This window comes from Diceros bicornis, chromosome 39, assembly GCF_020826845.1.
Source record: "Diceros bicornis minor isolate mBicDic1 chromosome 39, mDicBic1.mat.cur, whole genome shotgun sequence".
Taxonomy (NCBI): domain Eukaryota; kingdom Metazoa; phylum Chordata; class Mammalia; order Perissodactyla; family Rhinocerotidae; genus Diceros; species Diceros bicornis.
In genome coordinates this window covers 10,036,455-10,059,740 of record NC_080778.1, presented here as the reverse complement: position 1 = coordinate 10,059,740, position 23,286 = coordinate 10,036,455, and the positions used below count along the sequence as shown (strand labels likewise).

General features: G+C 43.2%; 2 protein-coding genes and 2 non-coding genes across 4 annotated transcripts; 1 reads left to right on the top strand and 3 right to left on the bottom strand.

Annotated features, from left to right (window-relative positions):
* The first annotated feature begins 49 nt into the window (after nt 1-49).
* Nucleotides 50-12,811, top strand: ACAT2 (acetyl-CoA acetyltransferase 2). Its single transcript, XM_058534051.1, has 9 exons — nt 50-166; nt 828-962; nt 3,404-3,585; nt 4,910-5,027; nt 8,130-8,273; nt 9,812-9,934; nt 11,281-11,435; nt 11,884-11,994; nt 12,416-12,811. Exons 1-9 carry the CDS (start codon nt 112-114, stop codon nt 12,584-12,586), a joined length of 1,194 nt encoding a protein of 397 aa, XP_058390034.1. The 5' UTR covers nt 50-111; the 3' UTR covers nt 12,587-12,811.
* Nucleotides 12,721-23,022, bottom strand: TCP1 (t-complex 1). The gene is made up of 12 exons (XM_058534050.1): nt 22,840-23,022; nt 21,553-21,638; nt 21,219-21,347; nt 19,721-19,818; nt 19,222-19,332; nt 18,809-18,990; nt 18,287-18,413; nt 15,034-15,209; nt 14,348-14,471; nt 13,842-14,034; nt 13,522-13,685; nt 12,721-13,023 (listed from the first exon to the last, which is right to left on the bottom strand). Exons 1-12 carry the CDS (start codon nt 22,901-22,903, stop codon nt 12,807-12,809), a joined length of 1,671 nt encoding a protein of 556 aa, XP_058390033.1. The 5' UTR covers nt 22,904-23,022; the 3' UTR covers nt 12,721-12,806.
* LOC131399804 (small nucleolar RNA SNORA20) lies at nt 14,155-14,284 on the bottom strand. The gene has a single exon (XR_009217231.1). It is a non-coding gene; the product is annotated as a small nucleolar RNA SNORA20 (small nucleolar RNA).
* On the bottom strand, nt 19,416-19,555 carry LOC131399805 (small nucleolar RNA SNORA29). Its single transcript, XR_009217232.1, has one exon. It is a non-coding gene; the product is annotated as a small nucleolar RNA SNORA29 (small nucleolar RNA).
* Nucleotides 23,023-23,286: the final 264 nt, after the last annotated feature.

Below are 23,286 nucleotides of genomic sequence, written 5' to 3'. Positions count from 1 at the left end.
GGCGGACCGCGGCTCCGCCCCTCGCGCATCCCGTCCGCGGCCAGGCAGGGCTCTGCCTCACTCTCCGCGGCGCCGGGTCCACAGCAGCACGAGAGGCAGTCGGACGGCAGGATGAGTGCAGGGTCGGACCCCGTGGTCATCGTCTCGGCGGCGCGGACCGTCATTGGTGAGTGGCCGGCGGGCCCGGCGCGGCGTCTATGCCTCGGGCTCTGCTCGGACGCGGGGACCCGGGACCCGTAGGACCCCCGGAACCCGACGCCTCGCGCCTCCCCCGGCCCTCCCGACAGCCTCGCCCCCTCCGCACCTGGTCTGACCACTCCACGCCGCGTGCTCTGATTGGCTCCTCGGGTAGATGCCGCCGCACCGCCCCATCTCTCCCATTGGCTGGCGGAGAGAGGCGCTCTCTGGCGAGGCGCCTGATTGGCCAGCTCCAGGAGGGGCCGTGCCAGCCCTATGGTCTCAGGGATGAGGCGGGTGGGTGGTCCGAGAAGTGGCGAGGGCAGCGTTTGCTCTGGTAGAACCAGACTTAGTGAGAATTGCCTCCAACTCCTCAGTGCTGTAAAGATTGCAGAGCCCGTGGACGCGCGGAGGATCGACCCCTTTGTTACGGAAGCGTGGGCTGCGTCCATCCGCTGGGACTTGGGGAATAGATGGGCATGGGCAGGTTTCCCGCGGGTGCGCGGCCTCCTCGCGCGCGGTGGGGGCCCCGGGCCCGGGTCTCGGCCGCTCTGAGTCCCCCGCTCCGGCCGCTCTGCACCCCGGGGAGCTTCGAGGGCGCCTGTGCAGGAGGAGTCTCTCTTCCTCCCTCGCCTTCCCTTCTGTCCTAGGCTCCTTCAATGGCGCCTTGTCCACCGTGCCCGTCCATGATCTGGGCTCGACTGTCATCAGAGAAGTCCTGAAGAGGGCCGCCGTGGCCCCCGAAGACGTGTCAGAGGTCATATTTGGACACGTTTTGGCAGCAGGTAACTTCTCAGTGACCTGGGCAGAGATGAAGTTTTTCAGAATCAGCCCATCAGCGCGCGCGCGCGCGCGCGCGCGCGCACACACACACACACACACTTCTGTTCTTGCCTCCATACGTGTGCACTCGGAGTTCCGTCTGTGAGAGTTCTTCCTGTCACCTTCCTGCCAAGTCCCGTAGATAGCTTCTCTCCAGCTTAACACTCAGCACCTTTCATCTGCTGTTCCTGAACGAACCTCGACCACCTTCCTCCACTGACATTTCTTTCTTTCGAAGCAGGGCCAGCCTGACACGTGGCAGAGTCTGCACCTCCCTCCATATTTCTCTAAGTGTCACACATTCAATAAAAGTACTGAATTCCTCCTTCATGCCTCGCCCTGTGCTAGGTGCTGGGGATAGGGCTCCAACAGCACAGGGGAGGGCCTTGCCACACAAGCCACTTCTGAGCTGACAAGGTGAGTGGCACCTCATGCTCCTTCCAGACAGGGGCTGTCCCTCCCCGGGTGGGCATAGGTGTGTCACCAGAGTGCCCCACTCTCACTTCTGAGTCCCACTGGGTGTATAGACTAGCGATCACTGACGATTCCTAATTAGTTAGTTATTAATAACTAGTTTCATGCTCACTCAGTAGCATAAATTTTAATCATTTGTAGTGATCGTTGGTAATACTCACAACCAACTCTTGTCCTTACCCTATCTGAGACCTGGCCCATTTTTCTGTGTATTTACTTTGTGGTTGTGTAGTTCCTCTTCCTAATTCTCCTTTCTCAACTTGTCCTTAAGGACATTCAAGTGGAAGCACGACGCCACTGTCTGTGACTCTCCAAGGCTTTAAAACATATGAAAAACACTCTCAGGTTGGCTACTTTGGGGCCGCTCATCCTTTCTTGCTTCCCACACACATAACTCAGACTTATTCAGTTGCCGCAGGGTACTCCACGGCTGGTTTTCTGTTATCTCTTCAACATCTTATCTCTGTAGTATATACATAATTACAATAAAAATCATAGCTGTGTTTATTGAGGGCCTGCTGAGTGCCGGGCCATTAAAGCACTGTGCTCACTGCTTTCCTCTAATCCGCTCAGTAAGTCTGTTGGATCATATTATCTCCTCTGTACACGTGAGTAAGTGAGGTTTTGAGCGGTCAGTAACTTATCCAGGGTCACAGTTTGAAGTAGAGCTAGCACTTGAATCCGCATCTGTCCTCCTCCTTGAGTTCGGGTACCTTCCACAATCATGTAACAAATATCTACTGATCCCTGCTGTGTGCCAGGCACCATTCTGTCAGCTAGGGATAAGCAATGTTCATATTAGATAGAAATCCTCATTCTCGTGGAGCTCATATTCTGTGAAATGCTGAACTATTGGTTAATTATGTTCAGCACTCCTTTCTCAACTCTACCTGAAGATGGGGATTATGAATAAATACATAAAAATTTTATAAAGGAGTTATTTACTTAAATGTAAATGTAATTCATTATAGCTTAAAAAGCAGGAGTCAAATAATATTAATGTTTTCTTTATTAACTAGTGTCCTATGAATTTAATTCAGAGAATATTTTGATACTGTCTTTTTAATAATTTTCCTGCATCTGTTTTCAATCTCAAGTTTTTAGCTTCCAGTCTAATCCCAGGTTAATAACACTGGGATGAATATAACCTCTAAATTTTTGTCAATGACCCATTTGCTAGTTTTTTCCAACAAACGCTGCAAGGAAAGGTACTGGGTATGCATATATCCGAAATTTGCAAAAGAGTGACCACCAGATAAACACTGACCCTTTGAGAACAGACAGTGGTGACTGAGAATATTTGGAAATATCAACTCCATCCCCTCCTCTGCTAGTTTGATTAAGGATATGGTATATTTCTTCCCATTCCCTGAAGGAAGTTCCCACAGTTGAATTATAGAAAGGTATTTGTCAATTCTGATTTTGTACCTATCTTGTTACAGAAGCAGTTAACCATGGCATGATGAGTCTTAAGCAAGGAAAGAAGTGATTCTTATCAGAAGATTTCATGTTTAAGTAGCCTTTTACCCTCCTGGGTATCTTAAACCATGATCATGGAAGCAGATAGCCCTAGTTAGAAACATGCCCTAGTTAGAATAATGCCCAAGTTCTGCCCTATGTTTATGAGGGAGTGTGTGCTTATTCAAGTTCTGTTGCAAGATCAAGAAGACAGTTCCTTCTTAAAGTATTCATAACTCCTTTGTGGAGAACACATCTTATATCCCTAAAATATCTATAGAGCAGCACAAGATAATACGTATTCAAAGGCTAGACTGTGATAGGTGTAGAGTGTCCGCAGGCCCTTTTGCCTCTGGTGGGGACTTGGCTTTGCTGGGCAGTGGCAGGAGACCCGGCTGGCAGTCTCCTGATTTTGCATGTACTTTCATTTTTCTCTTTGATTGCTGAGAGGCCTCTGTGTTCCTTCTACCAGGTTGCGGGCAGAATCCTGTTCGACAAGCCAGTATGGGCGCGGGAATCCCCTACTCTGTTCCAGCTTGGAGCTGCCAGATGATCTGTGGGTCAGGCCTAAAAGCTGTGTGCCTTGCAGCCCAGTCCATAGGGATAGGAGACTCCAGCATTGTGGTTGCTGGTGGCATGGAAAGTATGAGCAAGGTAAGGCCTCTGGAGAGATGGCTCTCACTGACCTCTTGCTAATAAATTCATGTCCATGCCACAGTGGAGTAAACTGATGCATATCAGAGCTGGAACCAAACAGTCAGCAAATAAAGAAAAAAATGGACTCAACCTTGAGCCCTACCCAAATGTTAATTATTGTTCAAATTGGGTGAGAAATCCATGTTGAAGAAAAAGCCTATCAACCAGTGTGACTGGAACAGAATATATTTTTTTGAAAATGTTACCGAAGTGTAAAATACTTTCTGAATTAAACCTATAACATTTCTTGCTTGATATCCTTGGTCTTAAGTTTCTTTCTCATTGTGAGGAGGAGTCAAAAACAGTCGTTGCCACTTACCTTCCTGCACGTGACAAGGAGGACCCCAAGGGCCCAATTTTGTTGACCTTTTGGAGGTATAGAACATGGAAGAGAGGACCACTGAGTGGTGCCCTTCTCCAGTAGGTTTGCCAAGTGGGATTTGTTTCACCAAGTTCTACCCCTCAAATTAGCACCGTGGTGAAAAGGAAAAAGTATATCTCCTACTTTCTACAGGCAGTTCAGGGTCCGACCTAGTGATCCCCTAGGCAGAGGCAATTCAGCCCAGCCTTTGCTGAGGCCCAGGAAAAGGGAGGCTGAAGGTAGCAAACACGATCAGAGTGAGTCTGATGGGACCATACTGATATCTATGTAGTACTTTACGAGGTGCTTTCATACATGCAGTCACAACAGCCCTTAGAGGGTAGGTGGCATCATTCCCAATTTACAGGTAAGGAAACTGAGGTCCAGAGCCAGCATTCAAATACAGATCCATGACTCCGAGTCTTTCCATTCTGTTATAGCTGCTATTGAGTTGGTAGGAGTTAAGAGGACCTCCTACCCATAAATCTCTCCCATCAGTTAACTAGGGAACCTGATTGTTCTCACTATAGGCATTATGTCTCCCATCAAAATAGGTAACACATTGTTATCACTTAAGCCCTTCGATGAGCTCTTCAGTTAACAGGTAACTAGTTGCCTCTTTGGAAGAGTAAATGAGGTTCTTAAGGAAACAGGATACAGAATGGATAGGTTTGATGGAAAATGGAAATGGGGAGGTAGGAGGGTAATGGATTCTCACGAGTAGGCAGGGTGGAGTAGTCTGCTGATTGCAGGGTCCAGGCCCTGGGCCCTGGGTGAGGAAGAGGATGGGCTGGAACTGGGGAGAAGAGGCACAAGGGGGACTAGGTGAAGACTGAGGAACCACTGGATCATTTTAGGGGGATCCTAAGGAGAGGACTAGTCGCAACCAAGCCTAAATCCATTTGCATGTCTTGTTCCCAGGCTCCTCACTTGGTTCACCTGAGGACAGGAGTCAGGCTTGGGGAAACGCCACTGACTGACAGTATACTCTGTGACGGGCTTACAGATGCGTTTCACAACTATCATATGGGCATTACAGGTAAGGTAGACATAGCTGAAAACGTACTAACTGTGAAAAGGTTAAAAAGATCATATAATAATTGGCTTCATAGGGCTTTCCTCTTTAAGGGCAGGGACCATGTCCTGATCACTTTGTATCCCTGATGACAGAGATAGTTCCCCTGTGATGAACCGAAGGGAGGAAATATCCCCTCTCTCCTTTGTGACTCCTTGATTATCAGGGAGTGTTAGAGGTGGGAAGTACCTTAGAGTTCTTTTGGATCAATCTCTCATTTTACCATGTAAAGAAACAAGAGCCCACAAATAGTGGTTTTGTGGCAGAGGCAATATCAGAGATAAACTAGTACTTCTGCAGCCTAACTCTGTATTCTTTTTTTTTTTTTTTTGGAGGAAGATCAGCCCTGAGCTAACATCCATGCTAATCCTCCTCTTTTTGCTGAGGAAGACTGGCTCTGAGCTAACATCTATTGCCAATCCTCCTCCTTTTTTTCCCCCAAAGCCCCAGTAGATAGCTGTATGTCACAGTTGCACATCCTTCTAGTTGCCGTATGTGGGACGCAGCCTCAGCATGGCTGGAGAAGCAGGGCGTCGGTGCACGCCCGGGATCCGAACCCGAGCCGCCAGTAGCGGAGCGCGCGCACTTAACCACTAAGCCACGGGGCCGGCCCTAACTCTGTATTCTTTGCACTACACAATCAGATCTTCATTAGTCATCCATCTAGAAAGCTCCTGTGTGAGTGAGAGCTGCAGCAGAGAAGGCTGGAGACTGCGGGAGGACCATGGAAGGTGCTCTGTGCCATACCAGGGTCTTACTTGTTATAGTTCTCGTGCAGAGGTTCTCAAAGTGTGATACTCCAGCTAACTACCTCAACATCACCAGAGATGGTCATTAAAAATTCAGCTTTCAAGTCCTTTCCAAGATGTTATGGGCTGAATTTTGTCCTTCCAAAATTCATATGTTGAAGCCCTAACCCCCAGGCCCCCTGAATGTGGCTATATTTGGAGTTAGGGCCTTTTAAGGGGTAACTAAGTTAAAATGAGGTCTTTAATGTGGGCCCTAATCCAATCTGACTGGTGTCCTTATAAGAAGAGGAAGAGACCCCAGAGATGTGGGCACAGGAGAAAGACCATGTGAGGACACAGTGAGAAGGTGGCTGAAGAGAGGGACCTCTGCAGGAGAAAACAAACCTACTGACACCTTGATCTTGGACTTTTCTTCTCCAGAATTGTGAGAAAATAAATTCCTGTTGCTAATAAAAAAGATAATGACTCAGGCCATGATTTAGTAATTAGTGAAGACTAGATCTCCTACTATAAACAAGTATAAAACTGGTCAAAATATATAAAGCCACTGTTTTAAAATGTCAGCCAACAATCACACAAGACTGAGATTCTTGAAAAAAGGGAGAGCCCCAGTGGCTTTCTCCCTGGGGATACTTTCCAGACTTTCTACATGGGAGAACAGTAGCCTCAAGGAACTGGGGAGGCAGAGATCAGAGTTTGGAGTTGCTGAAATGGTTGGAGTCTGCGGGGCCGGGTACTGGAGAGAAAAGAAATGGAAGAAATAGTCAAGACCTCACAGGAGGTGCTGGGACTTTCTGGTTTTAGAAAAGTAGAAAGGTAGTAGATAACCTCTGGGGTTCCTAATGAATAGGCACAGAAACAACGGCATGCCAGTAACAATGAGTGGTTCTAACACCAGATCTTTGTTTGTAAATACCTTTTTCCACTAAAAAGAACTAGGGTTTCTTTGAGAAAAGGCTCATTCTAAGCTAGGACAAAAGTGCTAAAAAAATAAAGAAGTGCTTAGAGCACATGGGGACGTGGCAAAAGGACACAGGAGCCAGCTTAAAGGACTCCCACTGCCCAAATCTTGAAGAATTTGAGCATCAAAATAAATAGATAGTAATGGGTTATAACTTATTAAATAAAATAAAAATACGAGTCCATACTGATGTAAATAATAAATGGAGAGAGAAGGAAAAGCTCCTTACAGTCGAATGCCAATTAATACATATAGAAGGAATGTTGGAGTTAGAAAATCATGAATGAATGCTAAAACTAGTGGGTGAAATTTGATGAGGAAGAAGATATTTTCATAATCTCAAAATAACTTTCCATAAATTACTGATTAATTATAAATGAAAAAATAGTAACTTTACAGTGTAGAAACATGGTGCATATGACTTTAACCAAGTGATCAAAGCTAACGTCACTTGAGGGGTCGGCCCTGTAGCGTAGCAGTTAAGTTCATGCATTCCGCTTTGGCGGCCCAGGGTTCACCGGTTCGGATCCTGGGCGAGGACCTACTCACCACTCATCAAAGCCATGCTGAGGTGGCGTTCCATATAGAACTACAACTCTACAACTATGATACACAACTGTGTACTGGGGCTTTGGGGAGAAAAAAGAGGAAGATTGGCAACAGGTGTTAGCACAGGGGCAGTCTTCCTCAAAAAATAAATAAATAAAATCTTAAAAAAAAAAGAAAAGAAACACAAAGGTAGTCTGAGGAACTGTTGCAAATAAAAGAAAACTGAAAAGATTGACAGTGAAATGCAGTGAATGATCCTGGATTGGATCCTGGACTGAACAAAGAAATTAGCTACAATGGACATCATTGGGACAAGAGGTGAAACTGAAATATGGACCAAGAATTAGATAATAGTATTGTATTGGTGTTAAATTTCCTGATTTTGATAGCTGTGGTTATGTAAGAAAACGGCCTTGTTTTGGGGAAATATACACTGAAATTAAAATTGAGGAATAAAGGGGCATGAATCTCGACAACTTTCTCTCAAATGGTTCAGAAAGAGAATGATACAGCAAATGGGGCAAAAATGTAAACAGTTGGTGGATCTGCATAAAGGAAATTGCTGAAAGTTTAAAATCATACAGAAAGGAAAAGAGAAGGAAGCAAAGAAAATGGCTTCTTAAGAGCCACTGCAGCGTTTCCACAGTCATTGCCGGTGGGAGGCAAGATTGCCTCAGAGTGCCGTCTCAGCCCACCAGTGGGCCTGCTCGTGTTGGCAGACAGTGCCTGTTGAAATGTGCAAAACTTGAGCTACCAAAAGCCAGTTCCTCAAAATGTTTGTTTGCTTTATTTTTTTTTCTTTCACAGCTGAAAATGTAGCCAAAAAATGGCAAGTGAGTAGAGAAGATCAGGACAAGTTGGCAGTTCTGTCCCAGAACAGGACAGAGAGTGCACAGAAAGCTGGCCATTTTGACAAAGAGATTGTGCCAGTTTTTGTATCTTCTAGAAAAGGTGGGTGTATAAATCATAATGGTTTAAACATTAGTGTGGCTATTTATAGATAAGAGTAATATCCAAAAGAATAATATATGGGAATGTTTATAAATTGTCTTAGTTATGTCTTTCAGGTTGCAAAGAAAAGATATATGCTGGATAAATCTGAACATGGGTGGGGGGATGTTTAGCGGGGGAGGAAACATGGGAAGCTGTGTCAGCATTTAGATACTCTTGGTCCCAGAGTGTGCACACTGCTGTGTAGGTACAGCAGGTTTCATGAGAAACGGGAGCATTGGCTCCCGTTAGGAGGCAACAGCTGCCCTTTTGCCTACAGGCTAAATCTCCTCGGAAGTGAACATCCATTACTTCCTGCTGCTTCTGTGTGCATTTCACATTTCTTGAGGGTGGATCTTTTGGGGTCACTTTGCTATTATCTAATATGGAGGGCTCCAGGCAAGTTCTGTTACTGATAACTGACATCTCCTATGTCCAGCCCTTGTCACACTGGCTTTGACACTCCCCCATCCAGTCAGTTGTAACCACCCAAGTCCTATGCCCCAAACCATAGCAGCCTTCCTCAGAAAGGGCTGTGGATATGGAACATTCAAAATGTCTGAAGACAGTGCTCGTAAAATGTTTTAACATACAGTTTTTGTGTATAGTTTCCTCCTATTAGAATGAAAGTAATTTTTTAAATTTATTTTATTAAGGCCAAAATAGTTTATAACATTGTGAGATTTCAGTTGTACATTATTATTTGTCAGTCACCGTATACATGTGCCCCTTTACCTCTTAGGCCTACCCCTTCCCCTCTGGTAACCGCTACTCTGTTCTCTTTGTCCATGTGCTTATCTTCCACGTGAGTGAAATCGTACGGTCTTTGTCTTTCTCTGTCTGGCTTATGGAATGAAAGTTGTTTTTTTTTGAGGAAGATTGGCCCTGCGCTAACATCTGTTGCCAATCTTGCTCTTCTTTTTTCTCCCCAAAGCCCCAGTACATAGTTGTGTATCATAGTTGCAGAGTCGTAGCTTTTTTTTTTTTGTGAGGAAGAGCAGCCCTGAGCTAACATCTGCCAATCCTCCTCTTTTTGCTGAGGAAGACTGGCCCTGGGCTAACATCCGTGCCCATCTTCCTCCACTTTATATGGGATGCCGCCACAGCATGGCTTGCCAAGCCGTGCGTCGGTGCGCGCCTGGGATCCGAACCGGCGAACCCCGGGCCGCCGCAGCGGAGCACACGCACTTAACCGCTTGCGCCACCGGGCTGGCCCTGAGTTGTAGCTCCTCTATGTGAGACAGTGCCATAGCATGGCTTGATGAGCGGTGAGTAGGTCCACGCCCAGGATCTGAACCGGCGAACCCCAGGCCACTGAAGTGGAACGCGTGAACTTAGCCACTGCACCACCAGGTCGGCCCCAGGAATTAAAGTATTTTTTAGTAAACCTTTCTTCCAAAAGTGAATCCTCATGTATCACATCTGAGGAATCCACCATTCCTAGCACACTGACTGCCATCTCTGTACTTATATTGGGTAATTGATTCTCCTTTTTTCAGGTCTTATTGAAGTTAAAACAGACGAGTTTCCTCGCCATGGGAGCAACATAGAAGCTGTGTCTAAGCTGAAGCCTCACTTTCTTACCGACGCAACAGGAACAGTCACCCCAGCTAATGCTTCAGGTTAGGTTTTCGGAAGGGCAGTTGGAGGAATAGCATCTTCTATGTCTACCAAGTTAATGCCTTTTTTTTCTATTTTATTATTTATATGCAAGTTATTCTAAAACCTTGTTTTAGTTGCTCTGGGGAAAAAAATTTAGTTTCTCCATATTTGATTGACTTAACCCATATATACTGAAAGAATGGATTTGGTTTCCCAGCATCCTAACTGGACATACCAATGAAAAAGCAAATTAGGGAACCCCAGAGTTTATCTACTAGCTACTTTTCCAAAACCAGAAATTCCCAATACCTCCTGTGAGGTCTAGGCCATTTCTTCCATTTCTTTTCATTAATCTCCTTTCCCCCACTGCTTTAATCTTTCCACTCTTTCTCATGTTAGAATGTTCTATGGTCAATGATGTCATACTGCCAAACTTACCATTGGTTTATAACATATAAATTTCGGGTGTACATCATTATATCTTGATTTCTGTGTAGATTACATCATGGTCACGACCCGAAAACTAATTACAATCCATCACCATGCACGTGTGCCTAATCACCCCTTTCGCCCTGCTCCCTCCCCCCTTCCCCTCTGGTAACCACCAATCCAATCTCTGTCTCTATGTATTTATTGTTTTTATCTTCTATTTATGAGTGAGATCATACAGTATTTGACTTTCTCCCTCTGACTTATTTTGCTTAGCATAATATCTTCAAGATCCATCCATGTTGTCACAAATGGCCAGATTTCATCCTTTTTTTATGGCTGAGTAGTATTCCACTGTATATATATGCCATACCTTCTTTATCCATTCATCCTTTGAGGGGCACCTAGGTTGCTTCCAAGTCTTGGCTATTGTGAATAATGCTGTGGTGAACACAGGGGTGCATACACCTTTATGCATTCCTGTTTTCACGTTCTCTGGATAAATACCGAGCAGTGGAACAGCTGGATCATATGGTAGTTCTATTCCTTTTGTTTTTTTGTGAGGCGATCAGCCCTGTGCTAACAGTTGCCAATCATCCTCTTTTTTTGCTGAGGAAGACTGGCCCTGGGCTAACATCCGTGCCCATCTTCCTCCACTTTATATGGGATGCCGCCGCAGCAGAGTGCGCACACTTAACCGCTTGTGCCACTGGGCCAGCCCCTGGTAGTTCTAGTCTTAATTTTGGGGGCAATCTCCATACTGTTTTCCATAGTGGCTGCATACTATTTCTAATTACACTGTAGAGTCTGAATTATGGCAAATGGCTTTGCCAAAATATTAAGAATAATTTAACTCATGTCTTCAGGTGTTAGAGAAAGTAGACACAGGTATATAGCTGATTAACATTTTAGAAATCAAGACATTCCTATTTTACAGGAATAAATGATGGTGCTGCAGCTGTGGTTCTTATGAAGAAGTCGGAAGCTGATAATCGTGGGCTTACACCTTTAGCATGGATAGTTTCCTGGGCACAAGCAGGTGTAGAGCCTTCCATTATGGGAGTAGGACCAATTCCAGCAATAAAGCAAGCTGTGAGTTTAATTCTGAATGTTGGCACCTGTCCTTTGTTTTGCTATAACTTCTTTGAAACCAGACCAAGAATCTACAATCTCCCCCACTTTTTTTTTAATTTTTTTCAATATTTATTTTGTGTGTGTGTGTGAAGAAGATCAGCCCTGAGCTAACATCCACGCCAGTCCTTTTTGCTGAGGAATACTGGCCCTGGGCTAACATCTGTGCCTATCTTTATATGGGACGCCACCACAGCATGGCCTAACAAGTGGTGCCTCTGTGCACGACCGGGATCAGAACCCAGGCTGCCAGCTGGGGAGTGCGTGCATTTAACAGCTATGCCACGGGGCCAGCCTCCTAAAGTGGTGTTTTTTAAGAGATCAATATCGTATATTCTGCTTTTGTATCTACATTGAAGGATGGTTCCACCCGTTTTTTAGATCTCTATTCCGTTAATCTTTTCTTCAGGTTGCAAAAGCAGGCTGGTCACTGGAGGATGTTGATGTATTTGAAATCAACGAAGCTTTTGCAGCCGTCTCTATTGCAATAACTAAAGAACTTGGATTAAACCCAGAGAAGGTAAACATGAGCAAGTCCTCCTGAGGAAAGCCTGCCAATAAACATTCACAATGCAATTTTAAGATTATAATCAGTTACATGTAGTTAGATAACAAGTCCCAGGTATTGGCCATGCAGTAATGGGTGGATACTAGGTTAAGTTCCTGCTGGGACTTGAGAGGTTCACTGATTTTGCTTCCCAAAGTATAAAATGTTAATGCGTTAGTTTACTTCCAACACAAACGGGGCATTTTAAATCTTTTAAACCAAGAATTAGGGAAGGTAGTTGGGATGGATGTCACAGGGGTATAAATCAGTTCCTGAGCAGTTAAAATAAAAATTGAAAGGGTAGCTGCCTGGTATAACATTAAGAGGAAAGGTAATAGTTTAGGATTTGAACGCTATGTCCACAGAAGAATGATATAAATCTTTTCCCCCTTAGGTCAACGTTGAAGGAGGGGCCATAGCCTTGGGCCATCCTCTTGGAGCATCTGGCTGTCGGATTCTTGTTACTCTGCTACACACAATGGAGCGCAAGGGCGGACATCGTGGTGTTGCTGCTCTATGCATTGGGGGTGGGATGGGAATAGCAATGTGTGTTCAGAGAGGATGAAACTGTTTAATAATCTTGCTTAAACTAACCTTGAAGTAATTTTTTAAACTAATAAGGTACTCAAGTTTTAATATGTGAAATCAGAGGACCAAAGTGAGGAGAGAAACCATCACCCACTGCATAAGAACCCAGGCTTGACAGCTCGTTGTACTTTAATGTGTAATACTCGAGGTACAAGACAACTGCCTCTAACATTGTTATAAATAAAAGAGAAATCAGATCAGTCATCAAGGGCTCCCGAGTGAACAGCATCTTCATAACCTCCATGCTTATCATCTTTGCTTTCTGGGTGTAATTTAATAAGATCATCAATTCGAAGAATGGTAATTGCAGCTTCCGTTGCAAATTTCAAACTCTTAACTTTAACTATGGTTGGTTCAAACACCCCAGCTTGTTTGTTGTCTCGAGGTTTACCATTGACCAAATCAAGACCAATCCTGCAATTTTAGGAAAAAACTATTAAATGGCCTCTTACACAAACACACACCTATCCCCCCATCCCTTTAAAAGTTGATTAGGTGCTTCATTAATTCCACCTATTCTACCCAGATGTTAATCTTGGTAAATGTTGGGACCCTATGGTACATCCCTTTAGGACTCAAGTAGTTGATTATGAATAACAAAATCAGCATTGAAAAAGCTGTAGGAAGGCCTAGATGGTAGTAAAGGCAGTTTCTAAACATCATTTGATATCTTATAAAAGAGTTGCTTAAAAATGGATATGGATCACCCAAAAATAATCTCCCCTCTGCCTCTGTGGGACCTTGCTGTAGGTAAAGTGACTCTACCCAGAGAGGCAGGGCGAGTTGCGGAATCAGTCGTTAAGAGAGAAACACAATGCTAACAGAACCACTAGCCATCGTCCTTCATGAATTTAAAACAAAACAGAACTACCATATATGATATACAGATGACAATGAAAAAGAAATGCTTACCATTTTAGATTTTTGCGTTCTGGGTTTACCTGAGCCTCATTATGAAAAGCTCTTAACTTTGCAACCAGATCTGTGGAGTCTTGGGCAGCATTAACTGCTAGTGTATTAGGAATAACAAGAAGAGATCTTGCAAACTCTGCAATAGCAAGCTGTTCCCGAGACCCCTAAAAAGAAAGACAATGAGATATCTTCACAAAAGGAAGAAAATTAAAACCCAAAGCAGCAGCTAAGGTCTCAGATGAGGTATATTATCAAAATGCCAAAGATGATCTCTCCCATGCCCTTCTTTGAAAAGAAAACGGGTTTCTAGATGTTCTTACCATGCTGGTTGCGTAGTTTTCAAGGTATATGGACAGGGCTGCTTCTACAGCACCCCCACCTGGAACCACAGATTTTGACTCCAAAACTCTCTTCACCACACAAAGAGCATCATGTAAAGAGCGCTCCATCTCATCACACATGAAATCATTTGCTCCACGTAAGATAACTGATGCAGATGTACGAGCTTTAGTGCTATTAAAAAATAAAGTACAATTCTTAAATAAATATTTTTACAAAATAAGTCTACATAGAAATTCACTGCTAAGTGCCTTAATTAAATCCTGCGTACACAGGACATTTAGACATGAAAAGCCATGTCTGGACCATGCAGAAGAGATGAATTGGTTACTCCATCTTGATTTACAATGGCCCAATATTATTTTATCCCATGCGTATAACTGCTCATGTCACTGAAAGACTATAGCAGCAAATAAATGGGAAGGCGATCTATTCTTACTCATTAATAAAATCTGTATAGCTTTATAATTCAGAAAGTAGCTCTTACTTTTTGATCAAGATCAGTTCATCATCACAAATTCTTTCCTGTACCACCTCTTCTGCTTGTCCCAACATTGAAGCTTCAAAAGTTTCTTCGCCTTCCAAATTGGCCAGGGTTGACAGAATAGTTGCTATTAAGATAATTACAAAGATCTGTAAACAATGTTCTCTCACGAATATTTTCATATCCTGTCTTAGATTCAGAAACATTTATTTATGATAAAAGCGATGTATAAATACCAGTTTAAGGTTTACAGTCAGGCATCAAACAAGCAATTGTCCTTTTATCTTAAGATGGAACTATGTCATTTTTTTTTTTAATAATTTATTTATTTTTCCCCCCCAAAGCCCCAGTAGATAGTTGTATGTCATAGCTGCACATCCTTCTAGTTACTGCATGTGGGACGCGGCCTCAGCATGGCCGGACAAGCGGTGCGTGCGCGCTTAACCACTAAGCCATGGGGCTGGCCCGTAACTATGTCATTTTGAGGTGAAGAAATTTAGTAAGTTAAAGAACTTTTCCAGTCATATGAAAACATGGCCCTATAACTATATTTGTAGCACAAAGCATTGAGTAAAAACTAAAAACTGTTATGTTTTTGAAGCTGCTTAGCATTAACATTCCAGTGTAAAGAGACATAGTTGTGGATAGTAACATGAAGTATCATATCTGAGAGCTGGCAGAAGACATACCTCCAGAAGCTTTAGCAATACGTTTAAGGTCCCTTTTTAAAACTCTTCTAACTGCCATGGCGCCAGCTTCCACAAAATACTTCAGACACATATCGTCAATTCCACCAGTGGTTAGAATAACGTTGGCACCAGTTGCCAGGATCTTCTGGATTCGCTCCTTGGTGATATCTGATTCTCTACAGAGATAAAGTATTTGAGTAGAACCCGAAGTTATCTTCTGTTTTTTATACAATATAGCTCTAAGTTCCATTAAGTATTTTTCACAAAGTAACTGCAGATTAAATTATATTAACCATTCTTTCCCTTCTATGACCAAAATTTGTATCAGCCTAATTTACAGAAAAGTTCAAGGAATAAAGAATTACCACTTAGCTCTCCCCCACCCCAATCTGAGTTTCCTAATCAAGAAATGAGGTTAGAAAAGTAAACAGTCCCTGCCTTCAAGGATCTGGCAGGGAGACAGACTGTCAACAGCATGCCGGGGAAGTGTTACTATGGTGGAATGCAGGTAACAAGCACATGACAGGCATAAATCCAGCCTGACAGGTGGAACAAGGAGAGTTTGAAGGTCTGGAGTCAAGAGAGGGGTCAAGAGTCTGCATGTAGTACCAGGAAATGAAGAACCCTGTAGGGATGTTAAAGAGTCTGGACCGATAAGTTTAATATTTTTAAGTAAGAGTAGTAGTAGTAGTAGTTACCAAATCTGTGTCTTCAAAAGGATCCCCTGATGTCAATATGGAAAGTGCACTGGAAAGATGAAGGACTGAAAGCAAGGAGGCATGAACTGGAGACACAGGAGTATACGTGATGATAACCAACAGCTGGAACAGAGAAGTCAACGTTTATGGCTTGGGTAACCGGGAGGTTCAGCCACTGACTCCTGGAGTAAAATGAGTACTAAGAGGCTGGGGGCAGGATGAGAAAGCAGAGTTCAGTTTTCGACAACATGAGTTTGAAGTCCCTCTGTTATTCCGATAAAGCTGCACGGCAGTCAGACACAGTATGGAAATCACAGGCAGGCTAAGGGAAAGAGAGGCAGGTGTGAAAACAGCTAATATATAGACAACTGAAGCCATTTCACTTATCATTCAAAGAACAGCAGATGCAATCAAAGAATTTTTATAGTGAAGTGAATTCAAGATGAACTTCAAAATAAACCTCTCTGTGTATACCTCTCTGTGTATACTAACAAAGACTGTGTGCCAGACACCACTAAGGACAGGACTCCAAAGTCAAGGAAATCAATCAGTCTCAACCATGAGAGCTTACAGTTGAAGCCATACAAATACAGGGTCAGAAACTGTACGAAGCCCCAGGAAGACAGAGTATAGGAGTCGTAGAGTGTAATTTAGATCGAAAGAGAAAGAAAAGCTTCTTTGAGAGACTGACCACCTAATGAGTAAGTAAAAAATTAACTAGTCAACAAGCAGGCGGAGAATATGTTATAGGCAGAGGGAGGAACATTCCTAGGGGCCTGCGGAGGAAGAGTTTGGTGGATCCCAGTTCAAGCTGTGGCTGGACCACAGTGAAAAGAATATGTAAAGAACTAAAAAAAAAAAAAAAAAAAATCTATCCCAGGGCAATGGGAAGCCTCCAAAAGGCTATAGCCTTGGAATTGATGAGATCAACTTGGCTGCTGTGTGGAAAACAGCCTGGGAGGGGACAAGAGTGAAACCCAGACGACCAGCTTTGGGGCCTCTGTAATAGCAGGGACAAGAGAATGGAGATGGAAAAGGAGTGAATTTGAGATTTAATTTGAAGATAGAAATCAAGTGATCTTGGTGACAGATTAGAAGGTAAAAGGGTATCAGGTAAAAAGAGGAGTTAAGGATATTTCCTAGTTTTCTGCCTGAGTAGAGGGGTCTGCATCACTAAAATGGCAAAGAGCAGATCTGGGGGTATCAGCACAAGTTCAGTTTTAGACACACTAATTTGGAGATGCGTAAGAAGCACTCAATTAGACAAACAGGTGTGTCTGGAGCTCAGAGAACTAGATTTGAGCGTTTCTAGCATGGAGATAATATGTGACATCATGGCAACCATAAGTTATCCCAGGGAGAGCAGAGATGGTGGCCAGCAACACAGACAAGGCAGCATCACAAAGCCGCTCCCCCCTCCAAAAGTCTTTCAAGAAGGAAATAGTCAAAGGTTTGATAAAGGTCAAGTGAAGGCTGAAAATGTCTAGTTAATTTCACACTCACGGTCACTAGTGACCTTATCAAGTGATCCTCCATTGGAGAGCAGAGCAGAAAAGGGGATGAGAAGTAAGCACCAGAAAACAGTTTCTGTGTAAATCACTCGAGGCATCTGGCTACAGACAAACGGGACAGGGATTAACTGGAGCAGGATGTGTGAGGAAGAGGCTTCCATTTAAGGATAAGAGAGCGACAAGTGGAATCTAGAAAGTAATGAAGCGTAGAATTAGTAGTTGAAGAAGCAGTTGAGAAAGAACAATCAATGAACCAAGACTCTAAGGCAGAAGGGAACAGGATCAGGAACACTTACACTAGAGGGTCGGGCCTCTGACAGAATGAAGCACATTTTGTTATATCAGGAAGGAGAGAAGGAAAGAGTACATAAGCAAATAGATTTAAACGATGAGAGCACTCCTGACTCTTGGCAAAGATTTCTTGTAGGTTTAGTTCAGTCACTGATTTTTTAAAATTTTTTTAAACTAACCAACTAACCATTAAAATAAATATTTGAAGGATGTAGGTCACGTGGAAGTAGGCAGTCAAAATCCATAGTAGCAGCCAAACTACATCTGCACGACTAGCTCTTTAGCATGCCAATCAATGAATAACACCATTGTACCCCTTAGTACCTGGCATACAGTAGGTATGCAGTCAACACTGTACTGCTTGGTTCTTATACTGCTTACCTGAGGAAATGCATTCCTGGATATACCTTTACTATCAATAAAACCGAAATTCCACAAAAAGGTTGATTTCGTAAGTTATATCACCCCTAATCTCTCTTAAAACACCATCACCATATTTTCTAATTTTCCTGGAAATTTATGGGAAATAGTTTGTGGTTAAAAATGTTAATTTTTAAAATCCTCTAAGACACTCACACTTAAAAAAAATCCAGTGGCATAATCACCACACTCTGCTACCTAGTGACTGGTTGGTTACTTGCCGTCATCTACGAGATGTAGCACTCATTCTTTTCAGTTAACTGTCACCGGCTCTAACAGAAGTGTGATTTACAAACACTCCTTTCAAAGGCCAAAAATAGTCTCTCAACATACCTCTGTCTAATCTGGTCCAGTTTTTCAGGGTCTGTAATAACCACCTGTACACCAAGCTTCATTTTCGTTTTCTGCAGGCTGAAGTCCAGGCAAGCAATTTTTGCATTAACTATTCTCTTGGGCATGCCTATAATTGAACATAATACTAAGTTCCTTTACAATAACTATAACACTACATTTTATAAAATACAGCTACCCTTAAAGCATAATAGATAGTAGCACAGAAAAACTGTTATATGTAAACACTCAAATTTAGATATTACTTCATTTAACTTTGGAAACAAATTTTTATGGCATTAAACACATGTACTTTCTTTTAACTTGCGTTCTTCCTAAGTTATATGTACTTAAGTTACAAGAGAAACTGACATGATGAACAATTTCCTTTTTCCCTGGGCTTCATTAAAGAACAGTAGGTGCATGTCTTGAATGGTTCATCTGAAGATGTACAGTATGCAGTCCACAAAAAGCAAATTTTAACCTTTAGTACTCATAATTATATGAACAGATCCCCAGCCTTACCCTGAGATCCCACCACACAGTTGAGTGCATAGCCAGTGATGAGCATACTCTCCATCTGACTTCTCCCATGGGCTTTCAGAACATTAATGGAATTGACTGGATAGCGAGGCTGGCCTCTTACATCTGTGTATTTAATAGCAAGTACAGCATCTACTACCATATTAGCGAAAAAATCACCATTTCTAAGCCAACAGTTAAGGAGAACAAAAGACTTGGAATGAACAATGGATGCACATGAAAACCAAGGTTAATCCAAAGGCACTTCCTTTTAGCAATCTCACCAAAGAAACCAGTATTATTTATGCCATCAAAATGCTAGGGTACTATTTGCAATTCATGGCTTTTATATACACTTTATACTACCTTTCCCTTAACTTTATAGCCTAGACTTTACTGGATCATCACAAGGATACATTCCAATGATTTTGGAAGACATCGATGTCTTAGCAGCATTAATCAGGCAATCTCTTCCAAGTTCATCTGTGTTAATAATTAGATTTTCACTGATATAACGCACTGCTTCCCTATTTAAAGTGTGGGAGAGAAAACACTTAGAAATTCACAACTCAAGCTTTTTTCAAATCAGTGTCAAAATGTCATAAGCACCAATTTTCTGTTCAGCCATTTCATATAGGAGGAGGACACAAATAAATCCTCCCTCTTCAGATCATGGCAATTTTAATCTATCCCATAAGCATAGCCACTAAAATCTATTGAGAGGAGAAAACGTGGTAGTCAAATGGGAAAAAAAGAATACTGGCCCTACTTCTTACTTCAAATATCACTACTTAAATGCTAAAATATACTTTTCCAAAATACAGTCATTAATCAAAACATTTAAAGAATACAGAATCTGTTTACAACTATTACATCACACAATACAAAATTTTCTCTGAATGCAACCAATCTTACTTGCAAGCAAGTCGATAGCCACTAATCACTGATGTGGGATGAATTTTCTGTTTGACTAGTTCATCTGCATTTTTTAGAAGTTCTGCTGCAATAATAACCTGTTGAGAAAAGATTCAGTGCTCTAATATTAGCCTGACATTCAACGTGTGCAACACTAAAATGATTCAGGTATTATTTTTTTTTTTTTATAATTTTTATTTATTTATTTTTCCCCAAAGCCCCAGTAGATAGTTGTATGTCATAGCTGCACCTCCTTCTAGTTGCTGTGTGTGGGATGTGGCCTCAGCATGGCCGGAGAAGCAGTGCGTCGGTGCGCGCCCGGGATCCGAACCCGGGCCGCCAGCAGCCGAGCGCGCGCACTTAACCGCTAAGCCACGGGGCCGGCCCGATTCAGGTATTATTAACCAGAGTGACGAGGGTGGTGAAGAGTAACTGGTTACTAGAAACCTCAAAAAAAGATAACACTACAGGGTTTTATATGCAAATGGTCAAAGCTAGATAGTAGCCAGAAAAATGTTCTTAATAAACTAGTTCTACAGTACAACAGTAGAAGGCTAGGTATCCATTACCTTTAAAGATTAAGCACTCAACAGAAGGTAAATGAACAGTCCGACTACTCAAATGATCTGTACTATCAGGTTATTACCTGGTTTATTTTAAAAAATCATCCTTCTAAGCACACTAAAAAATATTTTTTAAAGACTTCAAAAAACTCTGCCTGCCTCTTTTGGGGAAATAACAATCATTTTATGTTAAAAATCATATTATCATAAACAAGTTACTCACAGAAGGACCGTTTTCATTATTTTAGAAGTGATACATTCCAGTCTCTCACAGCTTAAAGTTTAATTTAGAAATACAAACATTTTCCCCACAAACCACTGCTTGCTTCTTTATAGCAATTATTTGTTCTTCACCAAATAATACTGTTTCTACTGCATCAGTATGCTGGATGATCTTTAGGGAGTTTATATCACGTCATTGATCACATGTTTACCGACTTTCTTGCACTCGCATTTTGAACTCACGAGATTACCTGACAGCATTTACAACATAAAAACATCTTTGTTTTTTAGAAAGTGGTAACATTTTCTTCTCTAGATAATTATAAGGGAAGGTTATAGAAATTTCCAAGTCCCAGGTAGTGAGGGGGAGGAGGAAACAAAACTTTTTTTCAAAGAAACTATTAAAAAAAAAACTCTGTGTGATATATGAATATTGTTATAGCTGAGGGAAAAAAACTAATGTTGTGAAAATCAACATTCAAAATGAGAAAAGTATATTATCTCTTAATTTTCACCTAAATTGTACCAACTAACTATAACCGTCAGTTTTCAAGTTTTGTTTCTCAATCATTAAAAAAACCAAAGAACAACTTAAATCCTCTCCTTAAGTCTGTAACTTATTTCTGACTCAGAAGCAAATGACCTACTTATGGCCTAACGTTCAATTCTAGGAAAACAACTAGCCTGTAGCCATCTACCAGGTGACTACCTACCACAGAGGTAGTTCCATCGCCCACTTCTTTGTCTTGCAGGTCAGCTAGCTCACAAAGAACTTTAGCTGCAGGATGTTCTACCTCCAGTAACTTCAGGATAGTTGCGCCATCATTAGTAATGGTTACATCCTAAGAAACGTGCAAGAAAGAAAAAGGACAACACAATCATCTAGAGAAACAAGACATCCTCTAAATTAACCCCATTATGATACACATTCATTTTTACTACATCTTCCAATACCAGCATTCTGATAAAAATGAAGAATTTACACAGCAAAATACGTAAGAACTTTTTTTTCTAAAAGCACCAAACACAACATCTAGGTGTACTTACACCAATATCATCCACCAACATTTTATCCAATCCAACTGGACCAAGAGAACTTTTTACAATATTGGCAATAGAAGCTGCAGCCATAACTGTATAAATGAAAAAAGAAATGAAATCAGAAAAATCCACTACTCCAAAGAACAATCATTTCATTCTAAAGAAAAAAAATGACATCCAACAGCCTCTGAATTTTCCAAATCTACAAATCTGTCCTAATTACTTAAAAAATTAGGTATTAAAAGTCTAATATGGGGAGGGGGGAAGACTAGCAAAATTCGGTTTGAATTTATCCGCACAGGAGATGCCAAGTGTTTTAAAGAGTATCCACTTCATTGCCTCATAAAATAAAAGAGTAATCTACTTTTTATCATTTCGGGTTCTGATACTTCATACACAAGGAACAAAAAACGTATCAGCCTTTTCCTTCAGATTTTGGCAGTTTTTTCCTTCATCCTATTAAAATTAACATAGTCTTTATCCGCGAATCAGAAAAGCAGGAAGCCAAAGGTTCTAATTTTACTTTAAATTCGTCCAAGAGAAAAATTAGAAATCTATCAAACAACGGTAAGATCGACAAGCATCCATGACTGCAACGGGTAAACGCTCTCCAGAGGCTCAACAGCAAATCCCTTAATTCGCATAAATGTTTACTACGATAAACCCATTTTAAGCACCGTTTACGCGAACATTTAACTGAACTCTGGTCAGCTCACTACATTATAAGAAGCTGCCAGCGACAGGTGGCTGAGAATGGGATGGGGACACGGGAGCACCCGCATCCACTGCACACGAGAACCGGCGGGGGTACAAGGGGCAAGTCGTCTAACCGTGACCATGCGCCCATCAGCAAACCGAGCAGCTGAAACTAGTCTTTTCTGGTTAACGGTCTCGACGAGGCGCCATGGCTGAGACCGACGCTCCTCCCGGTTATGGACCGGAACAAAAGCGGGGCAGGGCCCCGGACCGCAGGGGCCTCCCGGCGTGGCCGGCACGTGTTGGGGCGCCGGGCTCGCTCTCCAGGCCGGAACGCCTTTCCCACACCAGGGCCGGGACGTCCACGGCCAACCCCCTCCACCCGGGGCAGCTCCCCCAACGTGCGGCGTGCGCGGGCCTCTCTGCCCTAGGGGAAGTGGCGACACCGGCGCGAGTCGGAGACGCCCCTGCCCCGGGGGGAGCGGCTTTTTGGGAAAAGAAAGAAGGAAAATGCAAGCATGTCAGCCGCGGTCCGAGCTGGCCCGGCTGGGGGGAGCCGCGCCGCCGTCGGCCCACCCAGGCCTCGCCTGCCCTTACCGTTCTGGGAGCGGATCGCCTCCCCGGTGCTGCGGTCCCCGAACACAGACAGAGGCCCCTCCATCTTCGCGGCAGGGTACACGTCCAGGTTCCCTCACACCGCAGGCAACCAGCGTCTCGGTGCGGAGGCCTGGCGGCGGCCACAGCAGCGGCGACGGCGTGGAGCAGACGCGAGCGACGCCGCGAGGGCTGCTGGGAACTCCGCTCCCTGCTCCCGGGCCCGCCGCGAGGCAGGGCGGGAAAGAAAGCAGGGCGGGGCGGGACGAGAGGGTGAGTGTGCAGGAAGTGAGCAGCCGGAAGAGGGCGCGTCCAGCACTTTCGCCCAATTAGAGACCCAATGAGAAGGGCGCGAAGGGAGGAGAACGGAAGTCAGGATTTTGGGCCGCTGGAGGAAGGAGGTGCTGGGCTGAGGTTTCGCCCCCAAGCACGGGTTGCGCGTGCGCCTTT